The 24,171-nt window shown below is 48.1% G+C and overlaps 1 protein-coding gene across 6 annotated transcripts in view; it reads right to left on the bottom strand.

Moving 5' to 3' along the window:
- The window catches only part of DIP2C (disco interacting protein 2 homolog C), a 305,520-nt gene that overhangs the window by 43,407 nt on the left and 237,942 nt on the right, over positions 1 to 24,171 (bottom strand). For all 6 annotated transcript variants that reach the window (XM_052651231.1, XM_052651232.1, XM_052651235.1 and 3 more), the window contains 9 exons: positions 16,344 to 16,483; positions 15,701 to 15,837; positions 14,319 to 14,527; positions 13,189 to 13,303; positions 12,512 to 12,713; positions 9,900 to 10,009; positions 8,574 to 8,654; positions 1,373 to 1,496; positions 778 to 899 (listed from right to left, as the gene is read on the bottom strand). In XM_052651231.1, the coding sequence (XP_052507191.1) occupies positions 778 to 899; positions 1,373 to 1,496; positions 8,574 to 8,654; positions 9,900 to 10,009; positions 12,512 to 12,713; positions 13,189 to 13,303; positions 14,319 to 14,527; positions 15,701 to 15,837; positions 16,344 to 16,483 (1,240 nt within the window). The remainder of the gene's footprint in view (positions 1 to 777; positions 900 to 1,372; positions 1,497 to 8,573; positions 8,655 to 9,899; positions 10,010 to 12,511; positions 12,714 to 13,188; positions 13,304 to 14,318; positions 14,528 to 15,700; positions 15,838 to 16,343; positions 16,484 to 24,171) is intronic.

Below are 24,171 nucleotides of genomic sequence, written 5' to 3'. Positions count from 1 at the left end.
GCACCACGTGGAAGCTGTATAGCTCCACGGTAGGCTGCGTGCACAGCCGCCTCATTCAGGGCCAGCGGAGGTCCATGTGACTGGGAATCTGACCACAGACCACATGAGCAGAGCTCGTGCAGACTGAGGCCCCAGCAGTTACTAGAGCTGAGTGGTGTCAACTGTGTGGCCGTCACCTCAGAAAGCACCTCCCAAACTACCCACTCTCACCACACCCCCATCCTCCAGAAACGCTCACTCTCCACACACAGCCTCAGCACTTACTACCACAGTGACAACCCTGAAGGTCCTCTGACACAACTATAAACAAGTATTTATTTGTGATGCCCCTTGGGATTCTTCCTCTAAGGGGAAAAACTTATCCTAATCCTCTTAAACTTCACCAGGCAAAAACAAAAAGAAAAAAGTTAAAACAAACTGTACTTTCAAAAAGGAATAGGCTGCTTTTCAATCTTGAGGAAAGAAACTTTAAAACGCCCAACTTCCCCACTCCTCCTGGTTTGTTGCTTGGGCTGGTGGGGAATCTCCCAGTGTCCGGAGCGGTACCCTCTCTAGTTAGTGGATTTGATTCCCACGCATTGTGGCAAAACTGCTCTCTAGCCCCTAACTCTATGCACAAGTTGCCATCTTGATTCCAGAGCAAAACAGCAAGCTGCTAGAACAAAGAGGCTGGGCCCCCTCCACCGCTGGGACTACAGACACCCACACCAGCCCTGGAGCCCAGGCTCTGTAGTCTACAAGACTAGCACTCGGGCCAGACCCTGCAGGCAGCATTACCTCCACGATCATCTTCACGGTGGGCAGCGTAGTGGCGATGTTCTGTGGGTGTGGGGGACGGACGGTGATGGGCACGCAGCCTGCATACAGGCAGCCATAGAATGCAGCGATGAGGTCTATCCCTGCACAGAGAGAGGAGCAGTCTTCAGTGAGACTCAGCAGCAGGATGACCAACCTGGAGCAGCCAGGCAGGCACGGGGCCCCGTGCGTCTGTCACACTTCATGGCAGCCCCCAGCGGCCCTGTTCTCTCAGGCACAGGAAGCCAAAGCAGCCCAGAGGTTTCACTGCTGTCATCCCTCTAAGGAGTCTTTAAACTCAACTTCCTGATTATCCACTCAGTGGTCAAGTATTTAACTACTGATTAAATGAACTTCCTCAGATAGCTAGTAAAGTTCGATACAAAGGTCTCTGTGAAATACCGATCTGTCTGTGCCCCTATCATCAGTCATACAGCACGCAGCACACAGTCCACCCTGTGAGCCAGGCTGGGGTCGGGGCCCATTTCGGTGGTAACACAGCAAGGCCATCGAGCACCGATGGGTGTGATGCAGGGTCCTTCAGGCAGGGGTTGGTCTGCACAACCCCGTTTCTTACCTGGTGGGTAGACCAGGGCGACGTGGTCCCCGTCCTGCAGGTGTCCCCTCTCCATCAGCATCACGGCTATCTTCTCAGCCCGCTTGTGCAGCTGGACACACGTCAGTGAGTTTGCTATTGTGCCCTGAGTATCACAAGAACAAATGGGTATGATATTTTTTTAACATCACAGCTTTGAGATGCCATTTGTATACTATACAACTCACTGATTTAAAATGTACAATTAAGTGGATGTATCTGCAGAGTTGTGTGACCCCCACCACAGTCAGCTTCAGAACATTTTCGTTACCCCCTCAAAGAACCACCCACCACTGGCATTCTGCTCTCCTCTCCTCCCCAGTAGCTAGGAAGTACAACACCAAAGATGACTTCAGATACATGTGCATTAACAAGAAACATTTAAAAAACAGTTACTGGTAAAACAAAATCAATCTAGTAATTTGGGGACTTATATGTAACTGTCATGGGCAATAAGGAATTAGTCATAAATCTGGAGGATCTGAACTATGAAAAATAGGACTAATTGAAACTGTTTTTAAAAAAGACTACATCAAAAGTTAAGGAAGTCAGAAAACAAACAAACCAACTCCCAGAAAAGCAACCATCCAAAAAAAAAAAAAGGAAAAATGAGAATTGTCAAATTCATTTAATGTAGACTTTTAAATATGCAGGAACAAATAAACACATTTGGATTGAAAAGTATCTTAAAAAACACTGAGGATGAAAATCAGTAGTAAAACAGGTACTAAGAGATATCAAAATACATGACATTTACTCTTTATTTATCAAAGCAAGAATAAACTACAAATTATAAACATACAACTTATCCAAAAAAGTTTCCCTTGAGGATTCACTTTTTATTTGCACATATTCCCAGGTAAGAAGAGATCACTGTCTACAGCTATTTAAAAACTGATTTATCATCAATTCCGACTTTAAAGGGATGAATGGGGGAAGGACCTCTCCTTACACTAAGTGCAAACTTGACAGGAGTGTTGGGTGAGGAAGACCCTGCAGCTGGATACAGGATGGTGGGCATCAGGGCCTGATGCATTTATTGAGGTGGGGAGCTTCCAATGAGAGTGACGTGAAAAAGACTGTCCACAGGGAGGCGGTGTGAGCAGCTGGTTGTGTGGGAGGAGAAATGTGGACAGGAGAGACCAGAATCTTAGGGGCCGTTAAAGGATACGGGTGACCTGGTGACTTGAACTGTGTTAAGAGACACTAGAAATGCCACCCAAGCTGAACATCTGCACGGCGTGTGCAGGATCCAGTTGGATGTGAACCCTAAAAGGATATATATACCAGTGGCCGGCATTTGCCCAAAACACTCATGAGATCATTGATGGCCTGGGGTGCATAGATCACCAGGGCCTGGGGTACATAGGCCGGTGGAGAAGGGGGGGCCACCTAGGCAGCTGCCAGGCAGGCTCAGGCCCCTTCCTGCTGAGACCAGCCTCCCTACAGTGGGGCTATGCTTACAATTCTCTGAATTGGACTTTCTCATCCCAAATATTTTCCTCAATCATCTTCCTTGTGAGGAAGGTTAAAAAATAAACAGAAAAAGACACAGAAAGTAGAAGAGCCAGAGAGCAGAATGTGGCAAAGTCAGGTAGACACAGAAAGACCTACGAGGCTGGTGTCTAGGATCCAGCTGAAATCTGAGAACTGGTGCCTTCGCAGCTGGACCAGTCCTCTGAGCAATCTCTCCTATGCAACACATGTGTGCGCATGAACCAAAACATATCCCTCTTCACCCAACAGTCCTGCGAGCTCTTCTAAGTGAAGATGGGGCACCAGCCCCTAGCACACTGAGGTGAGGCCCAGGCCACCGCCCCCCACCTCCCACCCCAAGCCCCCATGCTTGCATGCCAGCTATCCTGGAGGAATGCCAGCACTGCACTTCTGGCTGTGGCCGGGGAACAGTCGAGTTGCTGGCAGGGCAGCAGTACCAACCGGGGACTCCTGCCACCACCCTGCTGCCTGTGCTGGTCCATCAGCGGGTCTTATCTTAAGAACCAAGCATTCTGGGATTGAGCTGTTAAACTCTTGCAACTGCTCTTCTTTGAGTTATCCAGAGAGCCAGCGCTGATCCTCTATCAGTATCAGCTTTCTTGTCACATGACAAAGCCTGTAAGATGCAAGAAGCACCGATGACTCACAAGTAGCTGAACGCTCTGACACTGGTTCCGAGAACATCCATCTCCAGATGCTTCAAAACGGTGAGATTTACCTGCATTCTGTCCTTCAACAATCTTTGCCACTGCTTCAAAATACCCTTTCCCACCCACAGGGTTTACACCAGACCTGGGGCCCCTCGTGGCAGGCTGGTGCCAGTACGCCCAGCACAGCCTCCTCCGCAAGTCTCTGCCTGCAGGCTCAACACTGAGAGAGCATCAAAGAACACAGGCTTTGGTCAGTCCCACACCATGCAACACCACTTGTCATGGGGCCCTTCATCTCAGGAGAAAAGCTAATTTTCAATCACGCATTTCACTTTCCAAAGCTCTCACTGTGACAAAAAACAAAATGCCGTTTATCTTCAGGTCAGTGGTTAGCTGGCATCCTCATCAACATTCATGGAAAAAGTTGGGTTTTCAGTACAGAAACCCACTGCATAAGAAGGTTCTAGGAAAAAATACATCACAGAAAATTAGGGCTGACTTTCCCTGACAGAGGTCTTGGCTGGTATCAAGACAAAACGGCAATGCAGGATGATCCACCACCCAGCTGCTACTCTGAAGACAACGATTTCAGTGCAGGTGACTGTAAACATGGCACCACTGCAAAGTTTTACATTAAAGTAAAAACATACTCAGGAATGAAGAAAAAGCCAAAAATGATTCACATTTTAAAATGCAAAAAATGTGGAGAAGGAAATGGCAACCCACTCCAGTATTCTTGCCTGGAGAATCCCAGGGACAGAGGAGCCTGGTGGGCTGCTGTCTATGCGGTCGCACAGAGTCAGACACGACTAAAGCAACTTAGCAGCAGCAGCAGCATACAATATATATATACATGTAAATACACAGAGACGCACACATATACATGTGGGTAGCTTGAGTACAAGTCGCTGCAAAAATTGTTTTCCCAACTCACCAGTGATGGAAGCAACTCTAAAGATCATGCAAGTAATCTGTTTTCCCCATCGGTGTCTATTCTATGAGAAAACAGCGATTTCTCCAAATTAAACATTTTCATGGAAGGGCGTCCTCATCTCATTATCTACACGAGGAACACAGGAAAAGCTCTTGTGTGCCTGGGAGCCGGCTGTTTTTCTTCCTTCCCGAAAGCCTACGGTGGGCACTCTGGTTGCCAGGGGTTGAATGAGCGGCGAGGGGTTGAATGAGTGGCACGGGGTGAGAACATGAGGGTCTCGACTTCTCCTGGCAGGCCCAGGCTCTTAAGTGCGGACACCAGGCAGAGAGATGACCCCTGTTATCACATGCACACCTCTCTCTCCAGAGAACCCCGGGGCCGGTAGGCATGGATCTCCAACAGAACAAATGGAAAAAAAACTACTTCCTGCGTCTTTGAGGAGCTTGGAAGCTTGAACAGGTGGGTGGTGCTTTGCAGCCTGCAGGAGGGGCTACGGGGGGGGGGGATCTCAAGGGTGCAGCCAGCTCACGGGGCTTTGGGCTGTTTCTCTGCAGCTCCTAGTTTCTCTGCAGCTCCTAATGTGGTCTGGGGTGGACTCTGCAACAGAGTGTCCCTGCAGAGTCAGCAGGTTCCCCTTATGCACAGAGATGGGAGGGACAGCCTTCATGGAGGAAGCATGTGCAAACACAGAGCTCATCTCTGTGCACCTGGGTTTTCCCTAGACACCATTCCCAGCATCTGGGTTTTCAAACCCTCAGAATCTCAAAAGGGAAGGCGTCAAATTATTATTGGCTGTGTGTTTATCGTCTACCTTCATTGGTCCTAAATATATCTGTAAGTATTTGTGCCAGCCCATCTTTGTACTGTTGTATAGTTTAAAACGTGGGAGTATATACATAGATGTGAAATATTATTAAATTATTAAATACACAATTTTGTAAAATTTAATGACGTTTCTTTTGCCTGGGTCATAGACATTGAGCAAATACATTTTTAGTTCGGATCAAGGTTCTGAAGCTTCTATCTTCCTTGAAATACCTGAAGTAGGTCTTGTGAGCATTTCACTCTGCCATAATGTTTGATAAATTTTATTAGTATTATTGGAAGAGAAAGTGAAAGTAAAGTCCCTCAGTCGTGTCCTACTCTTTGCGACCCCATGGACTGTAGCCTACCAGGCTCCTCCCTCGATAGGATTCTCCAGGCAAGAGTACTGGAGTGGGTTGCCATTGCCTTCTCCAGGGGATCTTCCCAACCTAGGGATCAAACCCAGGTCTCCTGCATTCCTGGGTCTCCTGCATTCCAGGCAGACGCTTTAACCTCTGAGCCACCAGGGAAGAGAAGACTAGGCAATAAAAGAAAGCTGAGTTTCCTGTATAAATTTCAAAAAAATAAAATGTAAAAAAGTTAAAAGTGTTGGCTGGTGTTTCTCTTTAAAAAGTAACAGATGCTCTTTGTATATAAGTTCCAAGAACATAAGTCCTTCCTGATTTGCAGTGAATCGAATCCTCACTTCTGCCTACAAGCCTAGCACAACAGCTCCAACACTGTGGACTACGATGCCGTGGAGGAGGGCATACAAATGAGTGCTGTGGGCAGTAAAAAGGTGGCACAACGCAGCTGGGGCCTGCAACAACTGAGGGGCCGTCCAGAATGGAGGATGCCTGGAAGCGGCCTGAGGCCCTGCATTGGAAGGACAATGTCTGGGGATATTGAGCAAAACAGATTATTAGAATGAATTTCAGCTGTTTCAGCTGTTTTGCTTTCAGAAAATATTAAACTATGCGTGTGGCTTGTGCTGATTTCTACTGGATGATGCTGAGCTAGAAGGCTGGGTGAATGGAAATTCCACTGTGACTGCCATGGAGAGGATGCTCCTGACCTGCGGCTCAGATTGAACACCTGTGCTGAGTGCACACAGGGCTCCGGGAGAACAGGGATGAGTGCAGACACCAACTCCCTGCTGACCCATCCAGCTCTGTGGATGTAGCTGCCGCCACATCAGAAGGCCTGGGAGACAGAAGGAAGGAAGGCTTCCTGTCTGAAGGAAGGCTACTACTGTGGGCCATGCTGTCCCCACGCTGACCTGAAGTAAGCTTACGTGTGGCCTTGACCTCCACAACTCACCCCTTAGAGAATATGACTCATTTCTGGTGAACACATTTCCCCAGTGACCTCGTGTCTGGCCGTAGCAAAGGACTGTGAACTCAGGATCTAGGAATGGGGACACAGTTGACCTGTCCGGCACACTGCCAGCCCCCAAGCGACACGTAGCTGGACCAGCTGTTTCCTCCTGCTGACAGGACTACAGTCTACCAATACAACCAAATCATTTCTGAATCTTTGTGTCTGCGACAGCAATGAAACTTCCTCTCACCCAGAGCTCTGGAAGGGTCACCCTCAGGGAGCTCAGGGAAGGGGCTGTGAAGAAGAGAGCTTCCTGAAGCTGAGGCCAGGCTGGATAAGGCTCCAGCTCCAGTGGGCCCTCTGGAGGTGCTGCTGGGAACCACCAGACAACACAAGAGATGCTGCAGAAAAAAGGGAGTCACCAACGGTCTCCAGGAGAAATGCCAGGGCAGAGGACAAAGAAAGTCAGAAGCAATAATTACAGAGTAATTGGGACACAACCAGGCACCAGTGCCAGAAAAGAAGTCTTTTCTGTGTTTATAGGCTGAGGCAGAGCCAAGGGAGAAAGATGAACGCAGCAGGCAGGCTGGCTTCAGATCAGACACAGGGCTCCTAGTAACCACATCACCGGGCTCATGCCCCAGGTGCACGGATGGGCCCTGAGCCAAGAGAGTTAATCCTGGGAAGAGGGTTCAAGCGTAGGCACCAAACGGCAGGGATAGCAAGCGTTTCTCACAGAAGCTGGGGAGTGGGAGCGCTTTCTAAGGCTCTTCCTGGGGTCGGTCTGAACAGACACAGTGAACAATAACTGCTGAGGTCAGCTCAGCATGCAGGGTCACGATGAGCTGAGTCAGAGGAGGACCAGAGGTACTTTTACAAACTAAATCACTGCAAAACTGGTCTGCAGCTGGATGTCCAAGTTAAGAGATTTAGGGAGGGACTTCTATTGTTGGCATTTCCTTTCACTTGTCTTTAACTGATTGCTCTAAGTGACAAGGGGCACCTTTGTGCACAAAGATTGTGATATTTTGCATCTCTGAAGAGCTACAATGTCTTAAAGTTGCAAGCATCCACACTAGTCAAGAAGACCTAATTAAATGTAGTTTTCAGGCTTCATTTCCAGAGCAAAGAAAAACAGGTATATTTTAAGACTTCTGCATTTACTGCTCATTGTTAGTACTGTTTACTTGTGCATTTAAGTCCTTACTCTTAAGTACTATTATGGAGCACAATCTGATGATTTACTTCTCTAATGAGAAATGTAAATATGAACCTTAATTGCAAAAATTATTTTCACTCCTAAGAATAAAAGCCTATAACTAAAACATGACTTCTTACCAAAAAAAAAAGGTAGTTAAATAATAAAAAGAAACATAAATACCTCACAGATCCACAACTGTTCTCTATTGTAGACATTCTCCACTCATTTAGGGGGAGATACTGTAAAAATATTGCTAAAATATATACATACACAAATATATGTGTATATATACACACGTTATATATATGTGTGTGTATATATATATAAATACATAAATACATACATACATAAATGTATGTGTGTATATATACAACTGATGGCTCAGCAGGTAAACAATCTGCCCGCAATGCAGAAGACACAGGAGACATGGGTTCGATCCCTGAGTTGGGAAGATCCCCTGGAAGAGGAAATGGCAACTCACTCCAGTATTCTTGCCTGAACAATCCCATGGAGAGGAGCCTGGTGGGCTATAGTCCAAAGGGTTGCGGAGAGTCAGACACAGCTGAGCAACTAAGCACATATACACACACACACACACTCAAACCCTTATATTAAAAAGTGACCTTTCTTATGTGAAAGGTCTCAATCAAAATAGCAACAAACAAACAGAAGGATTCAGGTAAGACTGAGGAGAAAGGTTTGAACGGAGAGTATCAAACAGCAGCATGAAATCACGGAGCACACAGGCAACACCAGGGTGCACAGGTGGGGCCTCACCCTACAGTTGAGCAGCGTGTACAGCACGTGGTCAGGGGTGGTCTGTGCCCTCCACTGCAGGACCTCCGAGAGGAACAGGAACTGGAACAGAGCACAGCTGTTAGGTTCAGACCGTCCTGGGCATTTGGGCTGGCCTCAGCATCTAACAGTAGGGTCTGTCGGTGCCTTAAGACAGGAAAAGACAATCTCTGACAAATATAATCGACAGGATAAGCAGGTGTTGACAATGCTTTCCTGGCAGTGACTGGAATTCACTGTGCCTGATTCAGACCCAGCAGTTGGAGGGCTGGGGCCGTGCCACCACGAGGGAAGTCCTCTGAAATCTGCCCAAGGATGGGAAGATGCCATTCCCCTTATAGACAGAGTAGTCGACACAGAAACATCCCTTCTCCTGGGGCTTCCACCAGTTGCAACAATGATTCCTGGGGGCTGCAATGATAGACTCAGATCTACCCTGTTTCAAAAATGGGCTCTCTTAAATTTGCTGTGTTTACAGTGGTCACCTCTGAAGGCACGCAACAGCCCTGAGATCACACAGATCACAAGCACCCACTAACACGTCTGCAGTAACAAGGACGGCCCTGTTTCATGTCACCGACACAGCAATCACCACATTTAATCCATTTTATGATAGAAATGCAGTGTGAGGTGTGGAACATGGTCATCAAGCACTTTCTTTGAACATGTTACTACATGTTACCAAACCGGCAACATCTTAAATGGCTGATTTTGTCATATTTCCTTGGAGCCCACACAGAGTGGGACCACCTTTTGGTGAATCACTGGAGTTCTCCGGCTAAATGCTCTAACGGGGACTTGCAGCTGCGTGGGACAAACTGTGTGTCTGATGCTTATGTGGAGTGGGGCCTAAATATTCCTCCTACAACTCCCAACGCTGCTTTAAGAATGTCTGGCTTTTAAACTTGGGTTTTGAATTGACACTTCCTTGAATTGCAAAGATCCAAGGACTGAAACCTCACTATAAGGTGGCCATGAGGCAGTTTGAGTGTCTAATCAGGGCTGGTGGATAACCAGGAACAAGTGTGCAGGGAACACCAGGACAGGATAGGGACTGCAGATGCTCGCTTCAGGCCTGCTGGTCACGGGCTGCGTCACCCACCCATTTCTATGCCACGTGAGGGGTCCTAAAACACTGCACCCCAGCAATCACGCCTTCCTTACAAGATTACAGAAGGGTCTTGCAGGGAGGCAGGAAGAAAGGCCATCAATGCTAACACTGGGCTGGCAGAGAGGGCAAGTGGGAGTCGGTAACACCTGTGACACAGCATCTGGGCAGGAGTGGAGAAGAACTGGGCCATCTCTCACCTTCCGGGCCTGGTCATTGTCTTCTATCTGGCCCAAGTCTCTGCCGCTGGCCTGTGCGATCCTCTTCCCAGACACCAGGTTCCCCACCATCACAGAGGCAGGGCCGATCTCTGCAAAGCAGCAGCAGCACACACATGAGGGAGACACGTGAGGTAGGACGAGCGAAGTTCCTGAAAATATGACTTCCCACTTCAGGAAGGAGCTTACTCTGATTTCCTTTCAAAGATGTGACTTTGAAAAGCCTGATTAAGAACAGGGTTTCAAGTAAGTCACTACCATGAAAACAAAGACAAACAGGAGCAAACCTCAAATGAGGGGGCACAGAAATAAAGCTTTCAGCATCTCCTCTAAGCATTCTCCCAGGCCACCGCCTTTGTTTGCTGGTGCAGGGCATTCAGTACTTGCTGGAAAAAACTAGCGTTTTGACAACGGAGTGTCACATAACCTTCATCATTTAAAAAGAACAGATGAGAGACACCAGATACCATTAGAGAATCCTTCCTTAAAACTGCCAGTTACATGAAGCTGTGCCTTCTGTGCTGCTTCAGAGTGGTGCGGATGCCCTGGCACTACTCAGTGCCCCAAGAGGCAGGTGACCAGCCGGTTCTCAGAGCCCACTCGCGGGGTCACACTTCCCTGTCCAGAGTTCCCAGTCATCCGGCGACATCTGAGTACTGCAGCCCTGCAGTGGTCATGCATTTACCAGCAATCCTTCATCCTAAGCATCTGTCTTGAACTCTGGCCACCAACTGTGTCCCAGCACCTGGGCCCACTGGAGGCCAGGACACCAGGTCAAGGTGTCCAGGAATGAACAGGGTTAGAGGAGGGAAAAGGAGGCTGAGTGAGTGAAGCCTCCCTGGGGAGCCCAGAAACTCTTGTCCATTCAGTGCAAACATGCCAGGCTTTTTTCCCATTCATTTCTCACGCTCATGAAGGGCTGTGCCCTGTGTTTTTCTTGGCTGGCCACCCGAAGCCAGTGCCCACAGGATGTGAAGAAGCGGGTGCTTCACTGGGAAATAACTATCCTCCACACCACAAACAGGGGTCGAAACAACAAAATGGAGATAAGAGGAAAAAAAGAGAGAAAGACCATTAATAAGGAATCTGAGAATATTAGAAAACTTTAGAGAAAGATTACTGGTAAATGCCAACCTAAGGTGCCCGGAAAGCAGTGAGAGTTGAGGCCTTGTGTGCTCTTTTCAAGGAGGATATCAGCTCTGCCATGGGAGTCGGGCCCGGCCCCACCAGCTACTCTGCTGGCGGAGCATGGTGGTCAGCCAGTGGGTGACCCCGTTCCTCCTGCAGCATCGGTGTCCCCACCTGCATCTGGAGAGACTGCTCACTCTCACTGCATCAAGCTAGCTTCTGGAGGTGGCCTGGTTCCTACGTCTACCACCACTGCACTGTACCCAGGGCCCGTCAACCATCTCTAGCTGACTTGTGATCTCTGCCCTGCCATGCTTCATCAGTGGAGCAAAGAGCATCAGGCCTGGGTCTGTCTCTCCAATACTCTGGCCCTACAGCCTTGGGTTAGTTCCTGAACCCCTCTGTGGCATGATCTCATTTCCTTGTAAAATGGAGACAAGAACGCCCACACTCCTTAAGGCTCCAAGAGGATGAGACAGGTTAATACCAGTAATGTGTGGAGGCGTGGGCAGCTTGTGCTAGGCCTGCTACTCGTCATTCTAACACTCCTTGGGCTCGCCCAGCCGCCCCCCCTGGTCTGTTTGCATGCCAAGCCTGGGGGCTGGGGGCTTTCCATCACTGTACTAGCACCACATTCTTGCAATAAATTCCTCTTCACTGGTAACTGGGTGCCACCTTAAAGAGCATAATCGTTGCTAGGAGGACCAAGTCAGATGGTTTATAATTACATGTTCCCTGATAGCTCAGTTGGTAAAGAATCCGCCTACAATGCAGGAGACCCCAGTTTGATTTCTGGGATGTGAAGGTCCACTGGAGAAGGGATAGGCTACCCACTCTAGTATTCTTGGGCTTCCCTTGTGGCTCAGCTGGTAAAGAATCTGCCTCCAATGCAGGAGACCTGGGTTCGACCCCTGGGTTGGGAAGATCCCTTGGAGAAGGGAAAGGCTATCCACTCCAGTATTCTGGCCTGGAGAATTCCATGGACTATATAGCCCATGGGGTCACAAAGAGTCGGACACAACTGAGCAACTTTCACTTTCCCTAAACTGCAAAGCAGCAGACAAATGTTCAGCATCATGATGACACCACAAATGAAGCTGCAGAACTCCTCACAGGCTCCAAGGGCTGTAGGTTATCGAACAGGTTTGCAGGCTTTATTCTAACGTCTGTAGGAAGGAGCGGTGACCCTGAGAGGTGCTTTGCCAGACTCCTCAAGGAGGTCTGACACCTGCCAGGGAAGCTGGGCTCGGGAACTGCCACTACCTCTCCTTCCCAGTGGCCCTCACCCTGGGCCTGGACTCCACTACCTTCTTCCCACATGTGGCAGCAAGACAGTGTTCAGGAGGAGGCTGACCTGCCAGAGTGTATGATGAGAGACTGGAGAAAAGGAAGGCTGAGAACGGGGTCGGTGTGGCCCTCGCCCAGACCCAGGACCACCCCAGGCCCTCAAAGCCCTTCAGACGTACCTGGTTGCTTCTGCCGAGGCTTAGGCAAATTTGTAACACACGTGTGGGGACACATGAGGACATTGCAGGGGTGAAGTGAGCCCTCCAGGAAGAGCTGCTTCGTTTCTGACAAATGGATGCCCCCGAGTGGGGTTTTGGGGAGGGTGTTTGCTGGAACCAAGGCCAGACAATAAACCCCAACTTGATGTATACTGTCGATTGCCTGGAAAGCCACAAGAGAAAGAACCATGTGAAGCAGGTATGGTGAACAGACAAGGAACAAATACTCAGACTGTGCAGAGCGCACCACGCAGAAGCACATGCAGCACCTGCAAAGCTCCCATCATGGAGACACTGAGGTCAGGAGGGCAGGTCGCCAACCCAAGCAGAACACACAGGTCACGGAGCACGTGTGGAACACCACACACGTGAGAACGGACACTCGGAGGAAAAAAGCATGCTCTCAAGGTCATAACAGGAACTCCTGCTGTGACCTCCATGAGCGGATGGGAGCAGCTCTGCACACTTCTGACCCCTAGGCCGGGTCTGTTTAGCGACCCCCACCTCCCCGCCCTGGGAGGCGAGCCCAGGTTTGGCGGCTGACGAGTCTCTGGTCAGAAGGAGGGATAAGCAGAGCACTCAATGGCACCGGGAAAATGACGTGAGCAGGGAGGGGGCTCGGGGCAGGCGCCAGCTACCTGCAACACCCTGCTCATCCACTGGAAGCTGTCCTCTTCCGTGGAGTCTGGCCTCTGCTCAGCCACAATCACAATCCTTTCGTCATGCAGGACAGTCACTGAAAACACGGCTATTCTGTGGATACAGACAGGACATGGTGGTGAGCACACGCTGGAGATGCTCACAGATGACTGGCCCTGCCATGAAGGGCTTCACAGATACTATGACCACAGAGCTCAGGAGTTCTCAGCACCAACTACTCCCCGGGAAATGAAAACTGCAGCTTCCAACTCCCAGGCGCTCACCCACAAAAGCACAGGGGAGAAGTCTGACAAAGCCAGGGGGCAGGTGGAGGACAACTGCCACTCTTCTTGTGGAAGCAGCCTGCCGCAGCTTGGGCAATGGGCCTCAAGCCTCGGGACAGATAGGAATTGTGCAGGTATCAAAACTGCTGAATCTTACTGGGCCCTGCAGTTTGCATCTTGAGTTTGTACCTGTGAAGCAATATTCTCCCAGTGAGCAGAACCTTGCCATTGGGGAGCTCATGGTTTTCTGCTAGCCCAGATTCTCTCAGGAGAAGCACAGACTGGCCCTCTGGGGGGTCCTCTGCACAAAGGTGGCTGGGCTACACCCAACCAGAAGCTCTGCATCTTCCTGCTCCTGCCAGCTCAGCTATGCAGGGCGAAACCCAGAGCAGCTGACTTCCTGCAAATCAGCAAAACCTCAGGAACCATGATCAGTGATCCAGCATTGGCTGTGTGCCAAGCAGGGGTCAGGGACACCACCCAGAAGGAACCCACCTGAGGCAGTTTCCAGGCAGTTTATGGCTCATTTGTTACCTTTGGGTGAATGAACTACAGCAAGATAAATGCTTGGTTCTTTTCTTTGTGTAGTTTACTAATTAAAAATATGCTTTTCTAATGGATATTATTCTTTAACTTGGGAGAATCTAGTGAAAATACATTTATCAGGCTCAGAAATTTTTCATAAAATTGGACATTAAGAACTGCACAGAATCTCAGAAATCAGAGTTCAGAGGCTTCACTGTACAGAGGAGGACACAGAGTCCCATTAGTTTACGCAATTTTCTGCAGCTTTATATAAAAAGTGTAGCCTGTGGAGAACCATACCAAACACAGAGCACACCCACCTTCCCCTGTAGACAAATTTCATGGGCTCCACAGCCAGTGCTGTGGCCACGATGTCATCGGCGTTGTGTCTGCGCCCGCTGACCACCATAAGCCCGTCCATCTTGCCCACCACGAACACAAGCCCTCCAGGGCCAACGAAGCCGAGCAAGCCTGTCCTCACGAAGGGGTACTCACTGACCGGGGCTCCTGAGCTCGTCACCGGGAACACCTGGGGACAAGGAACTCTTGAGTGCCTGCTAGGGCCCAACCTCCACCCTCCTCCGTGGAACCCACTGCTCCTGCTTCCCTCCGCTGGGTCTCTTCACCTGGCCCTGGTGGGAGAAGCCCAGGTCTGCACAGCTGCCATGAGCGCCAGCCTGCAGACACATCCCCCGTCCCCATTCCCACTCTCACAGCTCGCCCCCGGCCCACACACAGGGCCCTCTGAAGAGGCCTGCCAGTCTAACGAACATTAATTCATTCTTCTACTTATAAAACCACAGCATAAAAATGATTAAATGGAGAAGCAAGGCACACTTTAAATAACCTCTGTCAGTAGTAAAATGATTCCTGTTCATTATACTGCTATCTTCCTTACCGGAAACACACTCAAAAATAGAGGGAGCAGCCCCACCATGAGTTCAAACTCGACCCCTAGTTCCCTCCCACCTAACACATAAGCCACACAGAAAAGAAGATATGTTTTATTTAGACTGTGTCTGGCTCAGTTTCAAGGGCACTTAGAAACCTGAATCCAGACTCAACAGATCTGCCTGTACAAGCCACATCACATGTGTTCACACCCAAAGTTCTGTTTATAGCCCTTTAAAAAATTTATCCTCAATCAACTCTGCAGTTGTATTTGCTAACATACAACTTAGTCAAAGTGTGCTCCTCCTAAGGTCAGCACACTTGGTGAGATGGTAAGAATTCTGAGAATGTTGGGTCTACCAAGCAGTGTGCACATGTGTGCGCTAACTGCACACCACACCATGTGCACACAGCATGGACACACGCTTGTATGGTGAAGGCAGCTGTGCAGTGCAAATGCTTGGCCGAGGCGGACGGTCCCCGAGGAGGCTGCTGCCCACGCCCCCCTCAGCAGGGCTGCGCGCTCCTCAGCCCCCACCCATCAGCTGCTGCTCTTCCTAGATGGGTGAGAATGGCAATGAGAAAAAGGCCGGGCCTCTAGAGAAACTGTACTTGCTTTTTCTCAGCTCTGGTTATGAGGTGAAAACAAGGCTGCTAAGCCAAATTTATTAAAAGCTATAAAAAATGGCAGGAGAAACTACAACCATTTTAATTACCATGAACATGTTTTATTGAGAAATCACCATCTCCTTTTTACATCTATTCCACACACCTGGCAAAAGCTGTCTAATGGGGCTCACCTGCCACCTACCTCGAAGGTGTTCTTGGTCATACCCGAGAGGCCGTAGTAGGACATGCCCGTGGCCACCGCACACACGCAGAGCTCCCCAACTTCGTCTGTCCTGCACAGCTGGGGAACCCCATCCGGCTTCACTGAACACATGATGGCTGAATGCAAAACAGCAAGCACAGGTTACTTTAGAGGGAGTTGGGGGGAGCTAGAGAGGAGAAATGAATGGATACAAAAAAGAACACAAACAGAAGTAGCATCTGCAGCAAAACCACAAGTAAAAGAGAATAGGCCCTCACAGTCCCTGAAGCAGGTTGTGATTTTCTTGTTGCGGTAAAACAACATTTCATAGCTGTGTGCTGCTGTAAGTTTAGGGTGTAAACGGGATTTACACACCATGCAGACATGAGGATGACACTGAGAACAGACCACATGGCGTGTGTCGTCAGCCAGCACACACAGCCTCCAGGACACAGTCTGAGCCCTGAAACCAAATGAGCACAGCACACCGCTCCAGTCTCTTGAGCCTGTCTGAACAGAAAGCCTCCCTGTCCCATGGGAAGCTTCATCTCTGCCTCAGACTCCTCGTCAAGGTGGGCCCTGCAGGAAAGGCTGGGGTTGCTAGTTCTCTAGGCTGTGGCTCTGCACCCACACCCACCCTCACCTCCAGGCATCACGAGGCCGACGTCCTGCACGGTGAGTACAGACAGCTTTTCCTCCGAGTCCACTCGGATGACCCCGTAGGTCAGCCCATGCATGGAGAGGACGCCACGGCCTGGGGGCTGGTTGCTGTCGTCGGTGGGCCTATGAGGACAGGTTGCGTCTGATTAGAAGCACATCAGCTGTCTGAACACAGACACGCGTGTCCACATGCCACCTGCACACCAAGGCTGCCCCTTCGGGCCCTAACGGCAGACACAGCTGTCACATGCCCTGTGTTCTCTGCTCAGGACACACTGAGGTCTGCTCCTAAAAACTGCTAGACTCCTGAGAAGCATGGAAATTCCACAGGGCTCCCTTGTCTTCCTGCCTTCCCCTTACATGTGTCCACTAGACACCAACCAACTCCTCCAACTTACTCTTTCCCCCTGCAAGGTTGGATCTTCTAGGTTTGAAAATGGCTAAGAAGGGAAACTCAAGTCTCCAGGAAGGAGAATGACAGCAGTGAGCAGAAATGCCAGACTGTGAGTGTGGCCTCCAGGTCAGACATATGCTGAGTGTGCACACTCTCAGTTGTAAGAACTGGCAATTATTTGGATAAGAGACCAGCTATCAAGTGCTTGGTGGTTAGGGAAGGTACAGCTTCCCACATCCCGGGTCTGCTGCCGCCGCCCCAGCTCACCTCCACTCGAGCCCTCACTGCTTCCACTCAGCATCTGGTGGTGCTCGCCCTCCACGCCCACCCACTTCCCTGGGCCCAGGCCTCCTCCTCGCATCTGGCAGGGTGCCTCATGGCCTCTCCTTCACTGTCCCCCGGGGTGGCTCATCACCCCACTAACAGCACCTCCATGCCCTCCTCCACAACAGGTACCTTCTAACCATCCACCCAGGCCTCCTCCATGAGGGCAGGGGCTTTCCTCTGGTCACTGCTGAACCCCCACCCCTGGAGTCATGTCCAGTAAAAAATGTCTGCCGACTAGATCAGTGAATAAACGAAACATTTACAGGATCGTGGATTTTATCCCTGAAAATGAAAGATTCTTCAATGTGAGCAAAGTGAGAGAGTATAATTTAGGTAAACATCACGTTTGTTTCTCTAATTTCCCAAATATTTTTTCTATAAGATTGCTGGAAAAAGCCAAATGATCTTTTTGGCCAACCCAATACAAACGCCTAAGGTGTTTTAGGACCTAAAATACAAACTATAGATAGCAGTCTGCCATATGGCTTTAAAGTATTTCATGAAGGTTTATAATGAAACTAAAAAACATAAATGGGGAAACAAAAGCTAAAATTTGCAATAACGGGTATTTGAATCAAGTTATTGGTATATTTTAAAAAGAAGCATATATACTGATTATATTTCAATTTAAAAAAAGTAAGAGTCTGAAAATCAAACTATTCCATCTGTAACAATCAAGAAGAGGAGCACTAAAGAATACAAAAGCAAAGTTGCCCAAATAATAAGACCCACATGAAGCCACCTGGAAATGAGCCCCAAACAGTGGAACTGATATTGATCTCCTGGCTGTATCTTTTCCAAAGGCCCCAATAAAATTGTAAAATGAAAGAGGAGCCTCACAGAAACCCTAAGGGGGCCAGGATTCCCTCACCCTCACCCTCAGTCAAGACCCCATGTTGAGAGTCAGAATCATCAGCCTGAGCACCTGCTGTGGGCCAAACTGTGTTCCCTCCAGAAGACATGTTCCTGTGCTAATAACCCCCTGTATCCAGAACTTGACTTTATTGGGAAACAGGGTCTTTGCAGAATATAAGTAGTTAGTAAAGGGTTATAGGTCTATAAGCCAGGGTTGTTGGCACCACCAGAAGCTGGAGAGATGCCCAGAAGAGATTCCCCTTAGAGGTCTAGACGGAGCCAACCCTGCCAACAACTTAACCTCAGAGACTAAGACCCCAGAGCTGTGAACTGTTACAAAAGCCCAAGCAAATGAACATTCTTAATATAATTCATAGGTAAGACTGTTTTTATTTTAAAAATCCACATGAAGGCAAAATGCTGAGCCAGCCAAGACATATCCCCAGTATGGGAAGATTTAAGAACTGATACGTTGTGACCAAGAAGCCAGGAGGGAGAAGTTCTTTCACGACCTAGCAATGTATACAGTCTATCTTAGTTACGAGATCCACTTTCCAACATCCAGTATTTAAATATCTTAAAATCATGAACTGCATTTATTACAGGAATTTTTCAATTATGTCTGTAAAATGTAGTTATGGGAAGACTGAGTTATGGGAAGGCTCACCTAAATGTAAACCAACAGCACTAACTTTGCACTACTGTAATCTATGCCATATATTATATTTAACAGAGTCCCTGCAAGTCAGACATTCTTGGCAGCTTTGCAAAATACATCCAAGAAGGCAACACAGAAGCACCTTAACTCCCAGGCACAGTACTTGGCCTTGCTGCTCACTTGCTCACACACCTGCGATCCTGGTTGTGTCCCCCAACCTTTCCGCAGGACCTGCTGTGCCATGGAGGGAGCGGGAGCTGTGCTCTACTGGGTGTTTCATGTGCCAGATAGTCCCGAGCCATTTACACATCAACTTACTCATGACCGTGAACCTGCAGAGGCATTGCTACTTTCCCATTTTACAAAATAGAAAACGAAGGCTCAGAAATATTAACTTAGTTGCCTGTGTGAGTGGAAGGGCTTGTGGGGATTCAGACCCACAGACAAGCCCCTGCCCAACCATCTTGTCTCCTTTCCCAACACTTTCCCTGCCTCTGGCCTAGGAGACTAGGCACTTTTTAGTTCACTGTAAGTTTTTTCATGAGATTTTAAAACAGTGGTACGAGTAACGTGAGCACACCCTTCGGACGGACATGGTAAGCTCTGCACGAGAACACACGGCAGAAGGCTAAGACTCTGCTCACCTCCAGCCCCACTCCCTCCTCTGGCAGCCACTACCCACGTTAAGAGTGAAGTTTCAGCCTTTTTGGCCCTATTGCCTATAAAATATGTGCACACACAAATGTGTTTACACCAAAGAGAAGCAGAACCCCATGTGCACATTCTTCTGCAACTTGCTGTTCTCACCAAACACCTTACAGAACTTCCCACATGGGTGTGTGCATGTTAACACATACAGGATGTGTCCTGGACACACCAATGAACTAACCTGCTTTAATTATTACATGGTGTTCAATAATATGAACACATTTTTCTTTCATTTAATTTGTATGCATTTGGAAATATTTCTGTACATACCTAGAAAGGGAATGGAAGGATCAAAGAGCATACACATTTAAAATTAAAAAAAAAATTTTTAATAAAGCCTAAATACATTCTCAAAATGGAGAAGGAAATGGCAACCCACTCCAATATTCTTGCCTGGAGAATTCCACGGACAGAGGAGCCTGGTGGGCTACAGTCCTTGGGGTTGAAAAGAGTTGGACACGACTAAGCATGCACGCACACACCTTCTCAAAAGACTGTGTCACTGCGCAATCCCACTAAGAGTGAATGATACTATGTTTTCACTCACAGTCCATTGAGTGGACTCAGAATGCTGTTCCAAGCATTTTATGTATGTTAACTAATGTCTTCTTCACACAAGCCCATGAGACAGGCATGACCGTTCCTCACTCATAGACAGGATATGCACCGCCAGGGCAGCGGCGGTGGGGTTTGCCAGGCATCATGCCCAGAATGGCTTCAGAACCCGTGTCTTCCACCTCGGTGCTAAGCTGCCCTCAGCCTTACCCGTTTCCACACACCTGTGCTGACACTGATCACCAACGCTGTAACTGTTTCCAACATGGTGAGTAAAGTGCATTCCTCATTGTTGTTTCAATTTGTATTTCCAGGGTTATTAACCAAGTCAGGTGATCTTTTTTCTCCATTAATACCCTCCTAGGAGAAGACAATGGCAACCCACTCCAGTACTCTTGCCTGGAAAATCCCATGGATGGAGGAGCCTGGTAGGCTGCAGTCCATGGGGTCACTAAGAGTCGGACACGACTGAGCGTCTTCACTTTCACTTTTCAGTTTCCTGCATTGGAGAAGGAAATGGCAACCCACTCCAGTGTTCTTGCCTGGAGAATCCCAGGGACAGTGGAGCCTCGTGGGCTACCGTCTACGGGGTCGCACAGAGTCGGACACAACTGAAGCGACTTAGCAGCAGCAGCAGCAGGAAATAAAAAGTCCAAGGAGATAAACTAGGTGAGGGGAGAAAAACCAATCTCAATAAGCAAGATTTTTAGGAATTTCAAAACACCTACTTTAATAATCAAAACAAGTAAACTAAATAATGGCCAAGGGTGCCACAGACCCAACTGTCAGCTTCCAGGTTCAATTCCAAGATGATCAGTGTGCTTATGCATCTCACACAGAACACAATTACAGGAGGAATCATCCTGGCAATCTTAGGACCACACAGAGCTGTCTTCATACTCTAAGAAAGCACACAGCTAGGAATGGCCAACACCACCATGGTAGAAAAAGGGAAAAGCCCATCTGAAGCCAAAGTAGAGGCTCCGCAAAGAAGGAGCTGATGGAGAAGGCCATCAGTGGGCAGTCTGTACCCACTGTTATTTGTGGTGCCATTTTTAGCCTCTAACACACTCGACATGATCAGCCTTGAGCTGATCACGCTTCTACAAGGTCTAAAGAAAGAGATCCCGCACACGCAGTAAACACATCAACACTATGCAAACAGCCAGCCAGGCTCAAACATGCGGAGATGCCAAGTAAGTGGGGTCAAGTCGGCAACAAAGGTTCTGAGGACTTCCGCTGCTGGGACTCAACAAGGTAACTACATCTTCTTAGTGCCACTGCCATCCTCCAAGCCCTCAGCTAGCTGGGACAACAAAAACACAAGGTTGAAACATAGTACTCCCCAAATTAGGAGTTATTTTAATGTAGTTTTGTCCCTTTTTTTCTGATGAGAGCAATACATGTCATATTAAAAAATCATTTTAAGAGCTGAGTAACATACAAAGGAACGTTTCTCCCTATATCACATCCTTACCTATTCACTAAGTATGTAGTTAGCAGATTCTTTTTTCTGCTAAATCTATTACTTACAGAGGCTTAATTTTCTCTCAGCCAGAAAATGGATCACACCATATACATTGTTTACAAGATGTGTTCTTCATTCGTCCTGGTTACTTTTCCCTGTCAGACAGCAATCATCCAGAACCAGCAGGGAGACAGGCTGCAAGTCTGGAGTTAGGGAGGCTACTCCCCAGCATCTCCCTCTGTGCACCTCAGTCTCCATCAAAGCAAACTTCTGTGCTCAATTCAGTATAACACCAAATACAGTAAAATCAACTCAAATACACATGATCAGGACAATGAAATAACATGGTTACTCTGCTCTTCACTGCTATCTCATTAAGTCATTTTAATTTAGATGATTATCATCTCCAAACTATTTCATGTTAGAGAAGTTTTAAATTTTCAGCTAAATTTTTAGATAAAATGACGAACAATGTATTTTTATCTCTTATGTTTTTAAAATAAGATTGTGTGTGAAGTCGCTCAGTCATGTTCGACTCTTTGCGACCCTGTGGACTATAGTCTGCCAGGCTCCTCTGTCCATGGGATTCTCCAGGCAAGAATACTGGAGTGGGTTGCCATTTCCTTCTCCAGGGGATCTTCCCAACCCAGGGATCGAACCCAGGTCTCCTGCACTGCAGGCAGACACTTTATCCTCTGAGCCACCAGGGAAGCCAAAATAAGATTATGGATCTCCAAACTCTGCAAACCCCCCACTTCATCCCCATAGGCTGTGTTAACTGTCCTTCAGTCTGGATCACTAGTTGGTTTGCCTCTGTCAGAAATTGTCAAATTTTAATTTCACCTGTGGGCTACATGGTAAGGACAGTTTCACATTTGCAATCTTTGCCCTTTGTTTCCGCCCAGCTTTCTAACTACTAAATTAGATGCTTTTTCAAAGTGGAAAATATTTATGGTGGCACAGGGGTATCTTTACCATTCTTTGGAATTACTGACTTAACTACTGTGTTACACACACACACACACACACACACACACACACACACCTTTTTTTTTTTAATTGCCAAAGTGTCATGGTACTGAAAGAATACCTTGTATTTAAAAGGGTCACAAAAAGCTTTTTTAGTTCAATCAACATTATCACAATGTAGCTGTTAAACAATGCACTCTATCATCTATATTTTAGAGATGGAGACACAATCAAAGGGAACCAAGGAGAAACTCAGTCCAGAAAACAACCTACTGGCATCCATCTTCTCCTGGTTTTGTAATTCTCCTGTTGAGTTTAGGCATCATGGATCCTACTTCTCCAGTATTTTTTATTCTACAACTAGTCTTCAGAGAAAAAAATACTAACTATTCATCTGGATGCACACTGCTGGCCCAGACACTGGCCAGGGCCCTGCTGCCAGCTCTCTAGTGCACAGGTACTCCCTGCTCCTTTCCAAGCAGGATCCGGAGGTGACTGTGACCTCCTCGCACCCGAACCTTCCAGGACACTCCCTTTCATGTAGGTGAGAGGCCTGCTGCTGCTGCCTTCAAGAACAGGGACATCAACATACTTAGTGGCCATGACCACGGGCGCCAAGCCACCAAACCCGGTGTCCACTCCAGCAGGACCAAATGAGAGCAGCCTCAGAAGGCCAGCCCTCCTGGCAGACACACCCAGATCCACAGGCTGCCCAAGCAGCTTCCCTGTAACAAGCTGGCTTGCAGATTTATAAACATTTGAACAGAAGACCATCACAGAGCAAGACGTGTTCAGAAAGGGCCAAGGCTCTGAAAGTCTGAGCAGTGGAGGTGCAGCGGCAATTTTTCTTCACTAAGGACCACAGGCCAACCACTCAGTGCCATTTTCTACTTAAATGGACAAAAGCCAAGTGGGCAATCATCTCCTCCAGCTCTTTACTGCAAGTTCAATCTCTTCTTCACCACAGGGCAAAACAAGCTGTCCTGGGAAGGTTATTCGGACAGGACACAGATGCTCAGACAACAGCACAAAGGAAAAAATCAGCTCCCAACCCCTCAAGTGAGAATGAAGGACTCAGCAACAGAAACAGACTGACAAGGCAGCCAATCACTTGTTTTTTGGTTTTTTATCTTTTCTTTTAAAGATCATCCTATGAGTAGCAGACAAAGTGTGAGTGCTGCAATGCTTCCAGTGCTGACTTTATAATATTTAAGAAAGTGTCTAGTTTGTCCTCACTCCCAAATCCACAGGAGCAATGACTAGGCCTCCCGGGCCCCCACTCAAAACTTGAGTGAATAGAATGGATCAAAGCTGTTTTTACTTAATAACTTGCCCTCTCACTTATGTGTGCCAAGTGCACTTCAAGTTTTGGGGAAAAAATAAGCACAAAGCACAAAAAGACAGATTCATGTTCCAAAAGCAAGACCATTCTGTAGACACAGCCATGTGCATAGATACCAGACAGAACAGGAATCTGACCTCTAGTCACTGGTCACACAGCCTATAGAGGAAGATGTTCCAAAAAAACATGAGTGTTTTCACAAGTTTGCTTGAAAATGAACTTAAATATGAACATGTAAGAAACAAGGATGGTGAATGAAACAGGTTCTAAACAAGAGTTTAGCATGTGTTTTTCTTCTACATTCACCCGAGATAGAGACACTGTCACCCACTTCACCGCCACGCCGTCTGAGCAATGCCCCCCTGCACAGCCAGCACTCACAGCTCAAATGCAGCACACGCAGGTCTTCCCTGGCATTAGAGCATCACTCCAGAGCCCCAGGCTGCTGCCCCACACCATACCTGTGTCCATGCCTTATCCTTCTCCCCTGTCTCGGCCCTTTTCAGGACCAGACTCATGGGGGCGTGGAAAGTAG

Source organism: Budorcas taxicolor, chromosome 13 (assembly GCF_023091745.1).
Source record: "Budorcas taxicolor isolate Tak-1 chromosome 13, Takin1.1, whole genome shotgun sequence".
In the NCBI taxonomy this organism is placed as follows: Eukaryota; Metazoa; Chordata; class Mammalia; order Artiodactyla; family Bovidae; genus Budorcas; species Budorcas taxicolor.
The sequence above is the reverse complement of the archived record's forward strand: the minus strand, read 5'-3'. Positions and strand labels throughout refer to the sequence as shown.